The 21,366-nt window shown below is 39.8% G+C and overlaps 1 protein-coding gene across 3 annotated transcripts in view; it reads left to right on the top strand.

Annotated features, from left to right (window-relative positions):
• Nucleotides 1-21,366, top strand: part of TOX (thymocyte selection associated high mobility group box) — a 182,797-nt gene that overhangs the window by 131,358 nt on the left and 30,073 nt on the right. For 2 of the 3 annotated variants that reach the window (XM_083451149.1, XM_083451151.1), the window contains exons 4-6: nt 8,954-8,992; nt 13,034-13,312; nt 18,115-18,345. In XM_083451149.1, coding sequence (XP_083307275.1) covers nt 8,954-8,992; nt 13,034-13,312; nt 18,115-18,345 — 549 coding nt within the window. The remainder of the gene's footprint in view (nt 1-8,953; nt 8,993-13,033; nt 13,313-18,114; nt 18,346-21,366) is intronic. The other variant, XM_083451150.1, reaches the window with a different exon arrangement.

Below are 21,366 nucleotides of genomic sequence, written 5' to 3' on the forward strand. Positions count from 1 at the left end.
GCCACCAGAGAACAAAAGCCCAGTGAAGTTAGTTTGTAGAATCATCCACAGCCCTAGTATTTTTGAAATTCTGTAAAGGGAGATCATGCGTTGTGTGGAGAAAATAGATAGACTTTTTTTTTGGTTTTTTTTTGCCATTTCTCATAATACTAAAAAAAAAAAACAAGGTTCACCAAATAACTTGAACATTGGGAGATTCAACACAGATAATAAGAAGTGCTTTTTGCAACAGTGAATCGTAAAACTATGGGATTAGCTACCACAAGATATCATGGTGGCCACCAATCTAGACAGCTTTAAAAGGGTTAGACAGCTTTGTAGATGGTAGGATTATTAGCAGCTGCTGGCATTGCCTCCAGCAACAGAGACCACTGAATACAAGTTGCTTAGGAGCATGAATGGGGAGTGCTGTTCATGTGTTGCCTTAGGGGCTTCCTATAGGGATCTGGTTAACCCCTGTGAAAACTGAATGGTAGACTAGATATACCGGTACTTTTGGTTTGATCCAGCAGGGCTATTCTTATGTCCATGTGCAAATGGCATTTTCTGACTGTGGCATGCATAAAGTTGACCTGTTAACAGGTGAACCTCCTGTTATGTGGCTGTCTTGGTAGTTGCAGATGCACCCAGTCCTTACCACACATTAAGATATTTGTGTGACTTAAAGTTATTTGTACAGAAGAGGCAGCAGGATTACCCTTTATGAACTGCTCCATAGGCCAAGACTTGTTAGAGAAATGGTCTGCTGCTATTATTCAGCTGAGAGATGTAAGGAAACATCATAAGTTGATGCAGTGTTCATGCTCACAGGGAATAAAATGTGTTAGCCTACAAAAGTATCTCTCCTGGATTTATAGATCTGCCCAGGGAAAAAAAATAAACCACTCATTATGCACATCAAACCTATTGGGAGGAATGCAACATAGTGCTATAGAAATTTTTCTGTCAGTGCAAACATTTCAGCTTGCCAGATGGAATAGTGTCCTCTCCCTCCTCTCCCTGCACTCTGTTCTGGAGGTTTTCCCAACCACCCTGAGACAATCTGTGGAAGATGGGGGCATGGGGAAGGAGAGAGGGGAAAGTCCCATTCTGCTAGCAGAAGTCCTTGCAGTGGCTTCTGCTAGCGGGACTCATTAGTTAAAACTGGCCCATTGCATCTTGAAGATAACTAGTGGGTTACATTTCTCCAGCTCTGACCTTTGAGATAAATGGAATTAAATATTACTTTCTTTGTTACGTATCTGTTACTATGACTCTTCCACAACTACAAAAGCTATACTTATAGTATCACATCATCTGTCATGCGGAGGAAATACCAGAATGATGCAGCTTCAAAAAGCACAATAATGTTGGGAAGCAGAAAAGAAAAATAATTTGATTTCTTAATCAGTGCACAGTTCAGTGATGTTAGACTTTTGATATATAACATGAAGAGCAAGATCAGATTTGGCAAGTGTTCACAAGTTAATTAGCCGGTGTTACAGTTTCACAGATGCTGTGGAAGAAAACAACCTGCAGTTATATAATGTGTACACAAAATGCTACAAAATGTGGTATACTAGAGCAATTGTGAAGCAAATTCATTGTTGCAGGGTGAAGCAGCAAATTGGGCATCAGACTGAAAGCATTGTAGAACATTTCTACTCTTGTTTCAGAGTACTCTTTTTTGTGCTACCTACCATCCTGACATCTTGCAACTGTCACAGTGAACGAGGGACCTTCTGCATGCATATCATATATTCTGTGGCCCTTCTTCAGGAAAATTGAAGGATAATGATTTAATCTTTTTGATCATTAAGCAACTGTAGAAGTTTTAATACAACTGTTTCAGTTTTACATCAACCTGGAACCCCATCAATACTACTTAGACCTGTAGAGATTTATAATGTATAAGTGATGGCTTCTTGCTGAACTATACAATGTTCTTTTTAAATGACACAGAATTGTAGCGTTTCAAAGGGTTCAGGGGTCCAACCTCTGAATAAAAGACAAATTTCTTGCCTTGCTTTTGTTGCACAGCAACACAGATTTATTACTTCTAGTGATTCTTAGGGGCCCAAGGTGAAGCTGAGGGTGGTGTGGCGTTCAAGATCTGCTTTAATAAACCATTGCAGAGTACCAGATGGCAAGTTTGGTCTGAAGAGAATGGACATGCAGAAAATGTTAAGGATTTAAAAATCTTTGGAAATACTAGATACTGTATAAGCTTTTTAAGGCAAAAGGGGAGTGGTGCATTCATCTGAAATGGCACATCACTGCATTTCCCCTTAGAAACTGCACCTGAGGGCAGAGCATGGGTGGGGACAGATTCTTTCAGATTCTGACTTAGCATAGCAAGAGTAAAATGAGATACTGCAGTGATGGGAATTGTTACTCCTGGAACAGGGCTAGAACTGCATATTACGTTGCAATTACTGGTTGTCTTTGACAGGTATCAAATTACATGGCTGGACTTATTAGGAAAAAATGAGTGAACAAAGTATTAAGAAAGAGGTTGAAGAAGTACTGCAGGAAAGGAGATGCTGCATAAATATTGGAGCAGAAGAAGTAGCCAAGCAAGGAAACTACAGCAAGGGATGTCAAGAAGGGATTAAGACCTTTACCTATCATGCAAGAAGATTAAGCATCAACCATTGAATAAATAGATACATGAGATGAAGAGATTTCTCTCTCTTTCTTTCTGACGTGCTGAATTTTTCAGAATTCTCATTTGGGGCTTCTGAGAGCTTCTTGCCAGGAAGCATGTATATGATCCCAGTTTAGATTCCCTACATTGTCACCTAGGAAACATTGGTTGTGTTTGGGTTGAAATAAGTACACTGTGATGTGAAGAGAATCACCACACAACATTACTGTGGGTTGCACCCTAGAAACAGGGATACCTTTCCATATAGATAAGCCCAGGAGTGAGCAGCTTTTCAAAACTGAGAATTAAGATTTAGAAGCAGAGCCATGTATGTAGTATAAAGGGCACTCTAGACTGAAGTGTGTTTTCTAAGTATGTTAGTGTATTCTTTGTTTTATTATTTTAACCTATATATTCAATTCTAGTGTTGTTCTTAAATAGCTTACCGAAGGTTGACATTCCTTGCTTTATTTTTACTCTGAATTGCTTTGATACATTTCCTTTCAGAGAGTCATTGAATGAGCCAAGTATATTTTTTTTCTTAAGACAGGCATAAATGTCACTTGAGATTAGATAAGTTGTTTTAGATCGCCATGGGCTGTTTTATCTGTTTTACAATGTGATCCTATACATATCTGCTCAGAAGTAAGCCCCATTGGTCGAAGCCTTAAGCTGCTCTCGCAATAAATTTTACCATTTTTCTCCAAGGGGAAAGTGGGGGTGATAAGTAAGTGGGAGGGCCAAATAGCAAAGATTTGAACTTGCCCTTAAATGGCTGCTGTTCTGGTAATCAAGCCTGTGTTCTTGCATGGGAGAATTGCCATTGCTGGTTTGGTTATGGAATGTTCATGGAGTTCCCAACTGCTGTAAGCTGTGAATGAGAATCTTGAGGATATACCATATTTTTCGCTCTATAACACGCACCAGACCATAACACGCAAGTAGTTTTTAGAGGAGGAAAACAAGAAAAAAAAATTCTAAACGAAATAGTGGATATATGATTTTTGTGGTTCATGCTGTGGCCACAGACATGTGATCTGACAGTGAGTTTGGAGCAGCCCAATGCAAAAATCCTGAGGATCCATGTGGATCCATGCTTTGTAACCACAGAGGAGGGAAGGAAGGGGAACCATGGATCCTCTGCTCACGACTGCAGCAGATCCCCCACCACCACCACCCGCAGGCATTCGCTCCATAACACGCACAGACATTTCCCCTTACTTTCTAGGAGGAAAAAAGTGAGTGTTATGGTGCAAAAAATATGGTATATGTCTATATGTGGGTCGTTTCCTTGTTGGACTCTGTCAATGAGCATTTGTGGGGAATATTGGTCTATGTGTCCTGTTGATAGAGACTTACATTGAAACACATTGGCAGTGTTGATGTTAGCTAGACATTGCTAACTGTAAACAAGTTGCTCTGGTGATACCGTTTGCTCATTATGAGGCTTGAAAGGGATTCTCTCCCTACCCCATATCCAAAACTGGCTCAAAAAGCCACTGATTTATTTATTTATTTCACATTCACTGAGGTATGGGGCCGCTTTGCAAGCTTAATCCTGGTTTTCCTCTCACATAATGAATAAGTAATCTGTGTTTGGCCTTGTGTATTGATTTTTGTCAATTATGTAACTAATAGCTGTTTTTATTTTAATAATGCAGATCTTTCAGTGCTTCATTCTGAAATCAAACCTTTTCACATTGGCTTACTCTCCTGTTCCAAACTACTTGTCTTTTATTCCCTCTTTGTTCTGTCCCCAGCCATTGAAGCTTCAAATTATTTTATTCTGCAACCTCTTATTTTTCTTGCTCCTCTTTCAGAACTCATTGTCCGTACCCCAGTCTCACTTTAAAACTAAAGCACATCTTATCCACATGATGGGTAGAATATTTCTGCTAGTTTTTTGTTAGATTTCTCCAGTTGTAGTTCACAGGGCTAGGCTTTGGCAGTACATATAAAGAGGAGAGGTGTTTTATCTTAAGAATGGTTGATTTTACTGTAGGGGGTGCAAGAGGATGAAGGAAGTGCTACAAAACTGGTTTCAACACAATACCAGTTAATTGGAAATGGGTACATTCTTTCTGAGACGTTGGGTCATTTGTAAAATGTCAGCAAGATGACAATGATAATAAGAATCTCTATTTGCCTCATAATTATAGTGTGTGTGTGTGTGTGTGTGTGTATAGCAAATGCGTATGAAATAACCTAATGTCTTCATATCCTCTTGTTTAATGAGATATGCCAAGATTTCCCTCTATTCTTTGAAGTCTGTGGCCATTTCTTTTCCAAATACAGCAAAACCAAATCATTAAGTTTTCCTGTTTTTAAATATACAGTGCTTGGGGTGGCAAACTGCAGTCACATTATTATCCTGCAGATATTAATAAGACAAAGTTGTAAATAATACAATACAGGAGAAAGAGAGACTTATTAGCATATCATTAAACCACTTTAGTCCCCAGAGCAAAACCCATTTTTTATCACTTACTAGAAGTGTCTTGCCTTATACATATATGAAATTGACAAAGGCACAACATTTGACTGGGATGCTGGGTAGCTTGTTCATTTTGCCATAAAAAGTCATAGTCAGAATATTTAAATTGCTGCTATTCTTATTAATATCAGCACAGTCATATGCGTGTCTACTCAGAAGCAAGTTCCACTGAATTCAGAGGGAATTACTACTAGGTAAGCAAGTATAGGATTGCAACTTAAGACATTTAGGGTATTGTTATTGCTCATAAGTATTTGAGCACTGTTTTCTGGGAGGAAATGCAATTACCTTAGTATTGTTACATGTAATAATATCTGTAATATTTTTATGTAGTTTAATTATAGAATGTTATATAGTTAATCATAAATCCCCTTGATGACTCTGAAGTCTTATAGTGCCCCTAATTTCCCACCACCTCACTAGACAGTGGAATGTTGATGAATGAAATAACCAGTACTCCTAAATCGATACATTTAAGAAAGAAACTTCACTTATTAGGCCATTTAGCTTTAAATTGTTTGATAACTTGCTTAAAATAAAAAGCAAAATGGCCTTGCATATGTTTTCTTCTCAAGTATTTAATGAAATGCATCTTCATACTATAGGAGGTGCTTCAGAGTTACTGTACTTCTCTATGGTTTCACCCCCGTTGTTGCAGATCGTGTCCTTCCTAAAAGTGGGCACGTGTTGCAGTGAGACCTGGAGACCGAACTCCTGTGTTGTGGGTGGGTAAGATTGGATAGCCACAACACCCGATTGGTAGGTCCATTGATGTTGGGTTTAATCTGGCCAATGGGTCCAAACGGATCGAGGGACCTATATATACCCATGCACATGACCCAGAGCTTCCTCTTTCGGCTCGTGCATTCGGAACACCTGCCCACCTCTCCCTACTTTTAGGGCATTTTTTGCAATTGACCTTGCTATGCCGTCATGTGTCGTCTGTCGTTGGGACAGGGGCACGGCAGGAATTTTCCCCACTTGGCTGATTGGCTGGTGCCATTTGGCTTTTACCTGCCGCATAGCAAATCGTCACAACTTGTAAGTTGTGGATAGGCACTGGTTCAGGTGATAGGGATGGGAGAATGGTATCGCCATCCCTATGTGAAGGGTATTCCATTAAAGGAATCCAGGGACTCAACTTGGTTTGGTCAACCCCCGAGAGGGGATTGTGCCTGTGCCTGAGTCCAGGGGAGCATCTAGAGAGTGAACATAGTCTGTTCCTGGCTTTTCGTCTACCCAGGAGTTCACCCTTGGCTGACCTATGCTGGTGCCCTGGATCAGCGCTGCCTGCAAGGATGCAGGGAGCTAGTCGAACCAGAGCCTATGCAACCACTCACTTCCTATAATCAATAAAGTTGTGGCCTAAATTCCTGCCAAAAAAACAAAACTAAAATTTGAGTCAAATGGGACGCGGGTGGCGCTGTGGGTAAAAGCCTCAGCGCCTAGGGCTTGCCAATCGAAAGGTTGGCGGTTTGAATCCCTGCGGTGGGGTGCGCTCCCATTGCTCGGTCCTAGCGCCTGCCAACCTAGCAGTTCGAAAGCACCTCCGGGTGCAAGTAGATAAATAGGGACCGCTTACTGGCGGGAAGGTAAATGGCGTTTCCGTGCGCTGGCTCGCCAGATGCGGCTTTGTCATGCTGGCCACGTGACCCGGAAGTGTCTCCGGACAGCGCTGTCCACCGGCCTCTTAAGTGAGATGGGCGCACAACCCTAGAGTCTGTCAAGACTGGCCCGTACGGGCAGGGGTACCTTTACCTATCTGGGTCTGAACACGCAATAACATTGAAAGGCCTGGTACTATGCGGTAGGACCAATGTCTTTTCCATTGTATCATCATATTGAACCATAGGCAATGGTTCAATGGGGCTGCATGACTGGTCCTTCTGACATGGTGCCAAGCCTTTAAATACTTGGACTGTTGAATGAAGCAGCTCTAGCATATATGAAGGATACCTGATTTGGTGTTATAATGCAATATGCTGCTGGCTTAGGAGTTCTAGGAAAGTGATTTTAAAATATGAAATCAGAACTTCCCTTTTCACCTGTGATTCAGGCTTAAGTTATAATTAAGTGTAAAGTGTCGATAAAGGCAAGTATGCTAGTATATAGGCTCACGTATTAAAATATTAACCTATTAGAATTAGGATGCACTGGGTTTGGTTTTTCTAAGATTCCCCATTAATTCTTCAAAATGAGTCACAATTAGAAGTTTTATTGATTGCTAAGAGGGTCCAAATGAGTGGACCCTGAAAGATGAAACTAAATTAAAGGCATCTGTCCAAATTAAAATGGAAGCATGCATGAAGAATATACTAAATGAACATGTATGCTCCTGTAATAATACTTTTATTATCTTCAGCTTGCAGGCCAGACTTTTAATTATGACCTCTTTTTATATATCAAGGAAAACCATGTATTTGGGATTAAAAACCTATTTCTTTAACTAGTCAGGTTAAAGGCTGTGGCTTGATACATTCCAGGCTGCAACTTTTATAAAAACCAGAGAACACTTCTAATAACACTTTTCTAATTTAATGGTTCAGTGCACAGTCAGTAAAGATTTAAATAATTCAGAAAGAAAGCCTATTTTCTTCCTTTATTGGAAGTTTGAGTCAGGCAAATTCTTTGACATTTAATAGGTTTTAACCCTTTTAATAACTTCTTATAATGAAATTTATTGGAGGTTGTTTTAAATAAAGGGTTATTATATTAGAGTGAATAGCAGTCAGTGTGTTTTTTATGATTAGTTTTGAGACCTTGGCCCTGTGTGACTCAAAAGGTTATTAACACATCAAGTAGAAGAGAATGTTAATATTCACAAAATTAAGTGTGTACCAAGAAATGTTACGCTAGTACATTTGTGTCATTACATGATCATGCTCTAAAAACCTGCTGTTAACATTTGAGTATTTAATTGTTTTAAAGAAGCTTACGGTCACTTACAAGAGCTGATATGGTAAAAGACAAGATGGCTTCCTTCAAGAGAGCATTACCCAATGTTAATAGTAGAAACCAATAATTGAATGTTATTTTTTCTTGGGTTTTTTATTACTGAGAAATTTATTTTAAGCCTTATAATTTCAGTTACTTAAGAATAAGATTAGTTTCTCATCAAATTATATTTTGATTCTAGCCTGAAGCAGTTGAGGTTATTTAAACTGCAACATGCTATAAACCAGAGATCCAGGCAATGTACATCTTTTGTTACTTAAACTTTATCAGTAAATCACTAACTCCTTTCACACATCTATGAATATTTCCTGTATTAAGGGTATATTTTGCACCTGTCATGGTCATCTTTAATTATCATATTCAGATCACTTTTTTATTTAATCCTTTTGAATTATTCTATTGCAATCCATTCAAAATTCAGCTACAGATTTCAATCATTACTGCTGTGACTAAAATGCACAGGCAGGTTTGTGAGGCCTTCAAAAAAGTGTTTTCCTCGATACAAGAGGACTGTTGATCTGGAGAAATATTTCAAGCCTTGGGTGAAAACATGACATTCTTAGAGCAGTGGAAGTTCCTTTGTTGCATTTGGCCCATATGACCTCTTTGTCAAGGTCTGGGTGGGAGGTAGGGATGCCTGTTTTAAGAAGCTTGCTGTGCTCAGTGCTGAACAGTGAGATTCCCTGTTGTTATTACTGAAAACTGTCCTACCACATCCTGCCACTAGCCATCCATGCAACTTTTAAAAGTTAATAAGGAGTGAACAAATGGATTTTTAAAGGAATGCTTATGTAGCACTTAAAAACTTTAAAGGATGGATAGCTCACCTGGAGAATACAGAAGAGCAAAACTAATCACAGGCATGTCTTTTATTTCAGCTGCGAAACTGGACTAACATGGCAGCTGAAGAATTTGCTGTGAGCTCTGTTTTTATATTACATCTGTCTTTTCCCTTGGCTTTGGGGTTAATTTCCATCTTGCTTCAGCTAGCATGTATAGCGGGGTGGGCGACCTGTGGCCCTTAGCCTTATTTTATGTGGTCCTTGACCAAATTCAGAAGCCCTCTGCAAGTGGTCAGCTCAGACCTCATGACAAGAGCCATCTGTTCCTCCCTGGCAGCTGCTGGGTAAAGAAGAAAAGTGAGAAAGAAGGTGTTGAAAAAGTGTCCATTTTTAGTTCTAGCCTCACCAACAGCCCGTTTTGGTCCCACACACAATTGATGTGAGGTTCCTGACAAATTGCCCCAAACATTACCCACCTCTAACTTGGATGCCTTGTGGAAATGGAAAGGTTCCTGAATTCACACAAGATGTACTCCCAAATTTCCACCAATTTACTCCTTCCATTGAAGCTCAACACTCCCTCTCACTTTGTTCAAGAATGTCTCCCAACAATTGGCAGTGGCGTTTGAGCATTTGCAGAGACGTGCAGTAAGGAAGAAGGGGTGGGAAAGCCATTTTCTTTGGAATCAAGGTATTATGATTCATGTAAGCATTATTACTGCGATCTAAATCAAAAGAACAACTTTGGTTGTTCTGTGCTCTAATAACTAATGTCATTAAAGCCACAGTTCTTTACAATTCATACTTACCTGATCCTTGTTTAGTTCTATGCTTTCTTCTTGATTCAGTCAGTTTGTTCAATGGGAACAATTGGTCGGGCAAAGGCCCAGTCGTAGATCATGCGCTTTGCATGCAAACAATCTCTGGAATCTTCAGGTAGAACTGGGAAACCTTGAAGAGCTGCTGCCGGTCAATGAAGACTATACTGAATTAGGTTGACCATTGACCCAACTCAGTATAAGACATTTTCACATATTTCTGTAAATTAAGAACAGCTAACTGCAGCCCCAAACAAATACTGCCATAGAGATTTGCTGCCACTATTTCTTTCCATATTTGATCACTTATCAGCATTACTAGGTTGAACCTATTAACAAACTGCCTCACTCGCTGCCCCAATAGCTGTCTTACCCATTTCTTACACAATGTGGTCTTCTTCTTCCTCTACATGCAAGCTCCTTTTTCCTTCTAGTTCACTATGGTGCTATGTTTCAACTGCACAGATACCAGCCGTGGGTAGTTTTCTAACTAGGTGCTAGTGGTGGGTAGGGCAATAAGCAAAAGTGGCTGGATACTGCTAATTTTACCGTTGTACAGTAGGCTTCTTTCTACCTGCACACACACTGCCCTTCATCCAGGAAAAGAAGAAGCATTATCAGTGTTCACTGACACATTCCAGCCAGACAGAAATGCCACGTAAGAATGCAGGGCAGGGCCCACAGGGAGAATGGCCTGAGAGAAGGAGTTGTGGCTGGAGAGGTGGCCAGACAGAGATGCCTGGGGCCTGAAGTTCCACACAAACACATTCTCTACCTGTACTGTTTTGTAATTGCAGGAAACAGGATGTGGAGGTGTTAATGTGTGGATTACAATTTCAGCAATCTATTTTAACAAAACTCAGCTCTAACTTTGCCTCATTTCAATTTTTTTTTTTAAATGCTATGATAATGTGCCACTGCAATGTATCCAAAAGGCCCTGTAGATAAGTGCTGGGAGGGTGGGAATACTCTGTTGAGTAATTGTACAGTATAAGCGCTAGTCACACTTTAACTCCTGCAATGCATTTCAGTAGCCTTGAGGAAAACTCTCTCCAGCGTTCAGGGTCAAACGATAACAGGCCGGGCTAAATGGAAGGGCTTCAGAGATGCCTCACTTCTCCTTGTTCTTGCTGCATCTGGCACACTTCCAGGCCTTTCCTGCTAACACCACAGAAAGCAGCAGCTGGTGACTAACATTAGCAAATAAGGCCTCAGGGCTGCCCATATTCGAGTTCTTCATTCACCAACTGCTATTCAGCAAAACAGCTGGATCAGAAGCGATACAGCCAAGAAGTAGTTAGAGTTTTATGTGTACAACTGTTCAGATATAGATTGTCTGCTAGAGGCAGAGATAATGATAGCTTTCAAGGCTAATATGTTTGACTAGGATGGAGCTGGTGTTTGAAAGAAGAGATTAAAGTGCCAGTAACAATCACAAAATGTTTTTCAAGATTCAAATGTAAGCCATTGGTTGACAGTATACATTGATTTCCCTCTCTCCTCTTTCCTTTCCCCCTCCCCCCTCCCTAAGTATCAATTCTACACATGCCAGAAATTTTATTACACAAATCTGTACAAAGTCTGTTAAAAGTGATAATTCATATTGCAATGTTCCACATTAAAATGTTTGGGTGAAAAATAAAACTACAGTGCATGTTCTGGGACTTCTAGATACAGCTGGCATGAATGTGTTGCAATCCATGTGCATGCCAAAAAAATTAAAATAAAGCAGATCAAATCCTAATCTCCATAGCATTTCATAACCTATAGTCAAGTCTTGATGGAAATATTACAATATTATAATGAATATCCTACCTGTCGTCAATAGTTATATGATGATCTCTAAGGGTTGTATGAGATGCAAGCATGTCTGTGTCCAATCTAGTTCACACATAGTTGGAAGAAATGTTTCCTGCTTGGATGCTGAACCACAGTGAACCTCAGGCTCCCCATTTCTCTCTCTTTATTCTGTCTTCCTTCCCTCCTTCTTTCTTTTGGATGAAATTTAATGCTTTTGATTTTAAACTATCCACATTTCCTCATGATGTTCAAACTTGGGGAACTGTCATTTGCTAAAATTATGAGCTAAGATCAAGCCAAGGTAAAATCATGGTTATAGACTCTGGCTTGTTCTCAATTCAAGTTTTAAACAAAGCTCACTTTCCCAAATTCAGACATCATAGGGAACTGTGGTTAGCTTCTGGTGCATGAATAAGCAGAGGGAAGTAAACAAGCCCAAAGCTCTCCATGCCTCATTCTCATGCAGGAAACATGGCTCCTTCACAGGGCCTATGTTTTCATAACCAAATGTGTTAACTTCCTGGAATTTAAATGTTATGATAAAATATAAATCTGAGAGAAAATTTAATTATTTGCAACAATTAGTTTATGATTAGACTGACATTACTACTTTCTGCTATATATGTTGGGCAGACTTCCAGACTGTGCCCCTTCATTAAATATCTAGAGTTGTTCTGTATTGTGCAACACTTGAAAATAAATACATTTACAATTTCCAGTCAAATACAGAAGCACTTCTATCATTACTTACATCACCGATTTGTTTACTTGGATCTCCTAGAACTTCTAGGGTTGTGTCCAATCCTGTGCCAGCAGAGTTTCACTGGTACAACAGGACTTGTTTCCTTTCTTCCCCTGCGTCCCCACAGAATATGCTCTGGAGGTGACAGGAGAGGAGGGCCTGCTGCATGCTCAGAAGTCAGTTGTGCCAGCGAATTACAGTAGGACATTGTGGGATATCCATGGACAAGTATATTTGTCTTCTGGAGAAGTAAAGCACTTCATTGCCCACTGATTACTCCTCATCTCAGCAAATTTGGATTCATTGCTTGAATTAAAAAAACAAAATCAGAAGTCCATTAAGGTTAAAAGCAGTGACCCAAATAACACAATGGATTAATTTGTTGGGTTCAGAACTTTGCATTCATTTATGATTAGTCAGTTCAATGATAGCATTTCTGAAATCAGAATAGTTCCTCAGGCAGTTTGGGGTATATTAGAACCACAATACCATCTACTGAAGAATTTTGCAGGCCTCATATTTAAACCCCATTGATTTAGGAAAAGTTAAGATTTAAATCTAATTATACAATTGCAGCTCATAATTTTTCTGTGCTTGGAGTGTTTTTCAAGGCATGATACATGAAGGGATATTCTTCACTGAAGTCATTAGAATTTCCTTAAGCACTGAGCTATTAAACACTGTTGTTCTTAAATGCTGCAATGTTGTTTTAAAGGTTAAGCAAAATATTTTCAAACTCCTAATGAGACAGAATACTTTCAATAGTGGTATAATAATGATACACTCTCACTTTACAAATTCTCCTTTTTCTTTTAGATGCAAGAATTACGGAATACAGAAGGAGCTCAGTATAGTTCCCACCCCCAGATAGCAGCCATGAGACCAAGGGTTCAACCCGGAGATATGAGGCAGCCTGGAATGCTGCAACATGGTCAGCTGACAACCATTAACCAGTCACAACTAAGTGCTCAGCTTGGTTTGAACATGGGTGGAAACAATGTTCCACATAACTCCCCATCTCCTCCTGGAAGCAAGTCTGCAACTCCTTCACCATCCAGTTCAGTTCATGAAGATGAAGGAGATGATACTTCAAAGGTATGACTAGCAACATACTTTTGTTTTTCAAGGTTTGCAACCAGCAGAACATCACAGTGTAAGCGGTTCTATAGTAAATATTTCATTCAGTTGTATGATATTGTTTAAAATTATTTCCATCAAAACAGCATATTTCTGAAATGCGCTAACAAGAAAGATGAGGTTCAAGGCTGGAGTAAGAAGTATGGCAGGAGAGCTGTTCAGCAAGAAAGAATTCTAGATTTTTCTTACGATGTGTTTGTTTTAATGAATGAGAGCATGGGGACATGTTGACAGAAACAGAAGAGGACAGGAGAATAGCACAGAAAGGGAATGTGAATTCACGCAAACAATATGTAATGATGGCCACCAGCTCAGGGGCGAATGAAGGCGTCATGACACCTGGGGCGGGGCGTCACTACGTAGGGTACATGTGCAGCATTGCTATGTGCCAGGATCCTCTGCTCGTGGCTGCAGCCACAAACTGAGGATTCTCTACATGCGGCTGTAGTGGAAACGGAGGGATCCCACTGCCATCCGTACAGCGCTGGAGCAGTGCTGCCAGCAAACCGCTATGTACAGCGCATGTGCGTTGTCGTTACGTACAGCACATATGTGCAACACCGCACATGCACTATACATAGTGGTTTGCCACCGGCGCCGGGATCCTCTGCTTGCAGCTGCAGCTGCAAAAGGAGGATCCCCCACATGCGGTTGCGGTGGCGTGAGGAGCTTCCTGCAGCCAATCAGAAGCCGCGCTTTGGTTTTGAAAGTTGAACGGACTTCCGGAATGGATTCCGTTCAACTTCCAAGGTATGACTGTAGTACTATTATTACCTGATTAGCTTAAGTTGTTAAAGCACAACTCAAACAACAAAATAGTATTTTTACGGAAAAATTAAATTTCACACACACAGAGAGAGACTCAAATGTTGATAATTATGAAAGGCTGGATACAAGCCCAATTTTGTCCAAATTTCCCTTTTTGGGGATTATCCCTAGAAGCACAGTCCTTAGAAGAAAGAATTCTGCTGCATTCATTTTTGTTAGTGATGGGTGAAGCTTTAGGACTTAGCAATAACTAGAATTTTGCAGTTGCCACTTCTATGTACCTTTGAGATTATTTAATGTAACTTTTCCCATTTTCTTCACATTTATTTTGACCACTTAAGTGTTCTGAATGAGTATTGCCTTCCAGTTAAATGTAACAATTCTTCCTATTGGTTCATTAAACATGTATATTTCTGGTGCAGTGGTACCTCGGGTTACAGACGCTTCAGGTTACAGACTCCACTAACACAGAAATAGTATCTCGGGTTAAGAACTTTGCTTCAGGATGAGAACAGAAATCATGCGGCGGCAGAGGGAGGCCCCATTAACTAAAGTGGTACCTCAGGTTAAGAACAATTTCAGGTTAAGAACGGACCTCCAGAACGAATCAAGTTCTTAACCCGAGGTACCTCTGTATTGCTATTTATAATTGTGACACATTAGATGCTTTGTATGATCACAAATCCGTATTCCTAACTAGACAGATGACTGTGTGTTGCATGGTTGTTTGAATTTCACTTATGAAAGGATTTCATGGAATTTAGAGAACAGAGAGTAATGAGAGGACTGTAAACAGCAAATGTTAACTAACTGAAACATGATCACTAAAGTACTACTGCAGCCTATTCTGTTTATGTAGCAGAGGCTTTACCATTTTTACTTTATATGGTAAGTTATAAGTAGAATTTTATGTTGTTTGTTCAGTCTATTATGCAGATGGTACTTGATTAAAATCTATTTTAAACTATGGTGATTACTGCGAGATAGTGTGAACGAAACAGCTCTCTTACTGCCATTAAAGGCCTTGGAACTATTGCAGTTTATTTTAAATATGCTTATAGGCGTTCCTTAACTTCTCAGGGGACATTTAGATATCAACAATGTGCCTTATTTGATAGTCTTAAATCCTCTACTATATATCCTTGTGATCTATTATTTGTGCAACATGGTTAATACACACATTTTTAAAGTGAGAGACTATTGCTTTCTTGTGATAAATAAGTTAAATACATCACTATAATTAAGCAATAAGGCCTGACAGGAGGTGGATTACCATGAGCTAACTACACCTCTAGGGATTTTGAAGCACAAGTCTATGCTTAGCAGAATAAGTATGAGGATTTTTTTTAATTATTTCCCATCTGTCTCTGTTTTGGTGGTTAGCAGAAAAGTCTGTGTAACTGCTAGATGCTTGTAAGCATAAGGTAGAACATCATCCTCATTATTTTCAAGGTTATTAGTTGTGGAATTCTTTTTAATTTCCACGTTATAAAAAGAAAAAAGAAAAGAAAGAAGAGAATTTCCCCGAGGAATATTCACTCTGCAGCGTGGTAGAAGAACAAGTCAAAGCCAATGGATCATTTAAACTCCTTCAGAGATGTTCAATTTGCCAAGTAACCATTTCCATACTTAACCTTTTGTGAACATTAAAAGTTACTCACAAGGCTAAGCAGTGAGTTATAATTGTAGCCCAAATATGTAAGAGTTTATTTAGATGCTTTTGAAAAAGTTGAATTTCCCCTTAGTGCTATATTTCTGGCATGATAATGCATTGCTGTGTGAACATGACCACTCCAGCAGGGGAAATGCTTTGGAGCTGTACATGCGAAGATGACAGCCTGACAATTGTGAAAGCACTCTAATGCTTAGGTATTTAGGGAACAATCCCAACTCGCTCCAGTGGGGCAACCACTACATCACTAACGCTGCTTCCCACAGTGCTAGGGGATAAGGTGGGGCAGACAGCCTATGGAATCTTCTACCCCAACGTGTAGTAATGGCCACCAATTTGGATTGACCAAAAGGATTAGACAAATTCATGGAAGATAATGCTGTCAGTGACAACTAGGTAAGGTGGCTATGTTCTACCTGCACTCTGGATGGCAGCATGCCTCTGAAGAGCAGTTGCTGGTGAGCACAAGTGCAGAGAGTGCTGTTGCACTCATGACCTGCTTATGGTGCTTCCTATGGACATCTGTTTGGCCACTGTAAGAACAGGATGTTGGATCAGATGAGCCTTTGGCAACAGGTTTCTTATGAGTCTAAGAGCTCATGTTTGGGTGCTTGCCCAGGCCAAAACTTTCCAGCAGGTGAAAAGCTACCACATCAGATAGATTGTTAGGCTTGCATATTTTCCACTACAATGCTGCTATTAGACCAGAAACAACTATTACATAAGTAATCAATTTGTGGCATAAGATGGAAGATTTAAACCACAGAATTTAAGTTGAATGAGCCTTGCTCTTTTTCCTGAGGTTTCTCCCACTTTTTGGTAATGGTAGGCAAACAGATTTAGTTTAATAATCCATATTGGACATGCAGCTTGATTACTTCCATTTCATTCCCCCTCTGATGCAAGCCGGCAAACAAACGGGGGGGGGGGGGGCGCTTAGTCCAAACTCAGGATCATGACTTGTTTCTATCTAGTCATGATCGCCTGCCAAACTTAACTCATATTTGTTGACAGTTTATGGTTATTGGTTTTTTTAGACAGCAACAAACCACAATCCCAGGTTCACATATGATGCCTCCCCCAGTGTGAAGCAAACTGGAAGCAACAAAACTGTGTGCCCCAGCTTCTTAGCTTACAGTTCACAGGACCTGTGTAATATTGGCTACAGTGACAAATATTTTAAGACTGCAACCATAGCAGACTTTATGGTCTAAGCCAGCTTTTTGCTTGCTTGCTTGCTTGCTTGCTTGCTTGCTTGCTTGCTTGCTTTTTCTCTCTTTCCCACTCCCCCTCGACCCCACACATTGCTTTCCTTAATATCCAGTCTGATGAAATGTTTTTGGAAAACTCAAAAGCTTCTCACTAAACCTTTGATATTTGAAGATTTGAAGAAGAATTATATGGAAGATTTTCCCTATTTGTCAGCAACACCATCTTTATACTTGCTCTCTGATTCTTTCTTGGCTTCAGTGGGAGTGGCATTTAGAACATAAATAACGTTGTGCTTCTAAATGAATTGTTGGAATTATCTTACCCCAGCACCAGTATCAAAGTTTTAATAAAGCTGTTTTCTGTTCTCTTGTCTGGGAACTGAACCTCTAGGGAAAAAGCACAATAGACGTTTGACCTTGAAAGGCAAAGTGATTAAAAAATGATACCCCTGGCCATACAGTTATGTTGATCAGCAGCCACATAATAGAGATTCTTTTAAGTATCCAACTTCAGATACTGTTACACAAACAAGATTTCAAAAATAGTTTCATGGTTTTCGATACAGCTAAATTGCAATCATATACAATTCATGTCCAATCCCATCCCTATTAAATCAGGAGGAAGGCACATTGATTCTTAGGGGTTTTTTGAAAGCATGCATACAATTGCTGCCAGTACTAAAGAAGGAGGGAAGAAATCTCCATCAGAGAGAATGTAACTTTTACTGCACATGGATTGCCCCAGTGGTTGAACTATAAGCCAGTGTATAATGTGTTATGAAACACTTTGCAGTGATGTCATGCCATTAGCAGTAAGACTTGAAAAAGATGAAAAGCTAAGCCAGAACTTAGATGCAGCAATGAAATGAAAGCAAACTGTAAATGTATAATAAAATTATGAAAATAAGATTACATAACCAAAAATACCTAAAATGCATTTTATAGATGAAATCATGTAAGATGCCAACAATTTGGATTATGAAAAGCACTCTAATTAAAATACAATTTCCAGCAGAACCCCAGATGCATATTGGTTGAGAAATGGGGATTTAGTTTGCTCTACGATCATGATAGTTAGTATTGTAATATAGTCTTTGCTTTCTTTGCAGATCAATGGGGGAGAAAAAAGACCTGCCTCTGATATGGGAAAGAAGCCCAAAACTCCCAAAAAGAAGAAGAAGAAGGACCCTAATGAGCCACAGAAACCTGTTTCTGCCTATGCATTATTTTTCCGAGATACTCAAGCTGCCATCAAAGGCCAAAACCCAAATGCTACCTTTGGCGAAGTCTCTAAAATTGTCGCTTCCATGTGGGATGGCTTGGGAGAAGAACAAAAGCAGGTACAGCAATACACATATACATATATTAAGTTGATTTAACTTTCCATTAGAAATGGGTCTATTGGCTACTGTGTTTCTTTGATTCCAAAGAGAATCAGTGTGCCACATCAGAATATGAGTCACAAAAGGAAAACTTGCTAGAGGAAAACTGGATCAGCTGCATTAGCATCCTTGCCTATATCTTGACAGTGTTGTTGTGATTGCACGAGCTCTGGGCCTAGATTCAACTGCTGTTATATGAGGAGAGTTTTGGCACAGATATGACCAAACAGCTGCAATTTTGGTGCTCGTCCCAGGCACATTCCACCTTAGAAGTTGATTATGATCTGTTGATCTTTTCAGGACTTGCTTCTTCTAGCCTATCCTTCTTTGCTGGTTTGAAAATTCCCGCAGGATCATACCAAAGGAGTGTCTGCACGTTCCTTCCGTATGACTGGCCATGCACTCTGCTCTTTTATAGGAGAGCCTATGTTTTCTTTTAGTCAGTGCCAGTCGTCCATCAAAGGAAGCCCTTCCCAGTAATATCTGATATTCTTCTGGCTCCAGCAGAATATGATTGCTGTAGCACACTGATGTGCAAAGTGTTATTCTGTTTTTAACATATCTATATGTTGTGTGCCTGGGCCCTTGTCAGTAGAAGAGAAGTAATAGGCGCCCATGATACACATGCAGTCCCATTCCAGACAGCATTTGGAATGGCTATTGTTTGAGAAAATTGCATTTCCCAAATGACAATGTGTTTCTGTTTAAGTGGTAGGAAAGTGTGATTTCCTCATCACAAAAGAAACCTTTAAGAAAAGATATCTGGATTACTTTGCAATAACTGTGAAGTTATTGTATAATAAAAAGATGTCTAGAAGGGCCCAGGCCATGTCTTGGGCTTGAAAGAATTAGCAGCTACCTTTGTAATGCAGCCCTTCTGTGGAAAAGAGAAGTGAAAGTCTGTGATTTCAGATGTGTGTGGGGAGGGTATTATTTTAACACAAATGCAAAAAGGAACTCTCAGCACTTCTTTATATTCCTCCTGATTGTCTCTTCCAACCACTTTGGGACTTTCTTCAAGTGAATGGTGAGGGGAAACTATAAATGAGACCTGTGAAATCAAATGATATGGAATACAACAATTTCTAGACTTCTAATATCATTTTTTAAAAAAATAAAAATAAAAAATAGAAACAGTATCTTCCATATACAGAAGAAAAATGCATTTCTTGACCACATGTCTGCTACTTAGCTATTCCTTCTGCACTGTTGCTGCTGGTTCTGCTTGCTTTTTGACACAGTCTAAAATTTTAGTTGAGTTTTGCTGTGTACTGTGTGGCTTATTTGTTGTTTTAAGCTGAATAGAACCCGACTTGAGGCTGCATGGTGAAGGGCAGGCTATAAATGATTTTAAATGTTTCCATGAGCCCCAGCCAGCATGATCCATCCCAGCCAGGGATGATAGGAGCTGTAATCCAGCACCACCCATAGGGCCACAGGTTCCTCACAACTTCATAATGCAACAGGAGAAGGTCCCTGTTACCATTCACAGAAAGAATTAATTCCCCTCCACTACCACCACCATACAATGCTGCCCCATCCTCAGGCCATGGCTATATCCCACCTTAGTTCCCCTACGGATAAGTAACAGAGATCTTGCAATCTGAAAAGACAGAAGGTAGTGGAAGCCCAAGAACTACTGGGAATACACTCCCCTCCACCCCTTAAAAAAACAACCCTTCTCCTGTCCCATTATAGGGAATTCACAACAAGAAGCCAGTCAGCTGAGATGAACAAATTTGTCCCTTGTTTAGAATTTACACAGAAATGGTTGCATACAATTATTTTCTTTTGAGTATTTGCCAGACATGTTACATTAATTGACGGAAACATCCAGGGGTTTCTCATTTTCCAGCTGTGTTTATTTGACTAGCATATGGGAGCATGCAAATTATTAAAGGAAAGCTGTGTTAATCACTTGGCTTTGGCAGTTTCTCTTTGTGAATTGCAGAGAAACCAATGTGTATTCCATTAAAGAACACATAGAACAGCCATCTGAAAAGTTGCTACCTATTGTCATGTAAGTCTTAAACCTTCAAGCCTAATTCAAGTCAGTGACCACTTTGGCATTATCTTCAACCAAACAAGATTTTGCCCTAGGAATCTGTCGAGAAAGGTTATTCTTCTTAGCCATCATTATTATTTATGTGTGGCTTATAAGGACAACTAAATTGGCTAGTGGGCCAAACACTGGGGCAATGGATAGCTTGTCCAGGTGCATTAAGGAAGGATTTTCCCCCCTCTTCAATACTCTAATGTATACGGCAATGTCTATTGCTTGAAGTAACATGCTGGGTTGAATGGACTATTTGTCCATTTCAATACAGGGATTTTTCTATAATATGTGAATATATTATATTTCAGTATCATGTGAGTGGCTGCTTGCTTCAGGCTTCTAAAGTACATGCTGCGTTCAGACTAAAGCTCAGGAGCAAAATAAACTGTAGCCTCCTTAATCTCCCACCCTCTTCTCCCAAGGCCAGCATTAAAATGACAGAATCATGGAACTTCAAGAAGCCTCAAAAACTTTTCCAGAAATATATTTTCCTTCGGAAAAGACAGTCTGTCAAGACCAAGATGTGAGTGGCCTTTGTATATCCTTGCTGGATGTAGGATCTGGGAAGAATCTTATATCATTTAAGCATGGAATATACAAAGTTGATCAGCAGTATTTTTGTCAATGGGCCAGTCTAGGATTGAACAAAGGGGCACTGCAGGTCCTTTGGATGGGCTTTCATATGGCAATAATTACTTTTCACCACAACCCATGTTTTGGTCCTGTCCAGGCTAGACTAATGCAAAGTGCTCTACTTGGAGGCTGCCTTTGAAGGTGGTTCAGAAACTTCAGCTGGTTCAGAATGTAGCTGCCTGACTACTATTAGACAGCTTTATTATATCAGCTGCACTAATTACCAGTGGGTTTCTGAACCAATTCCATGGGTTTTGACCTTTAAGGGCCTAAGCTGTTTCCCTGCAAGC

The sequence above is a fragment of the Podarcis tiliguerta genome (assembly GCF_965153285.1).
Source record: "Podarcis tiliguerta genome assembly, chromosome: 7".
Lineage (NCBI taxonomy): Eukaryota > Metazoa > Chordata > Lepidosauria > Squamata > Lacertidae > Podarcis > Podarcis tiliguerta.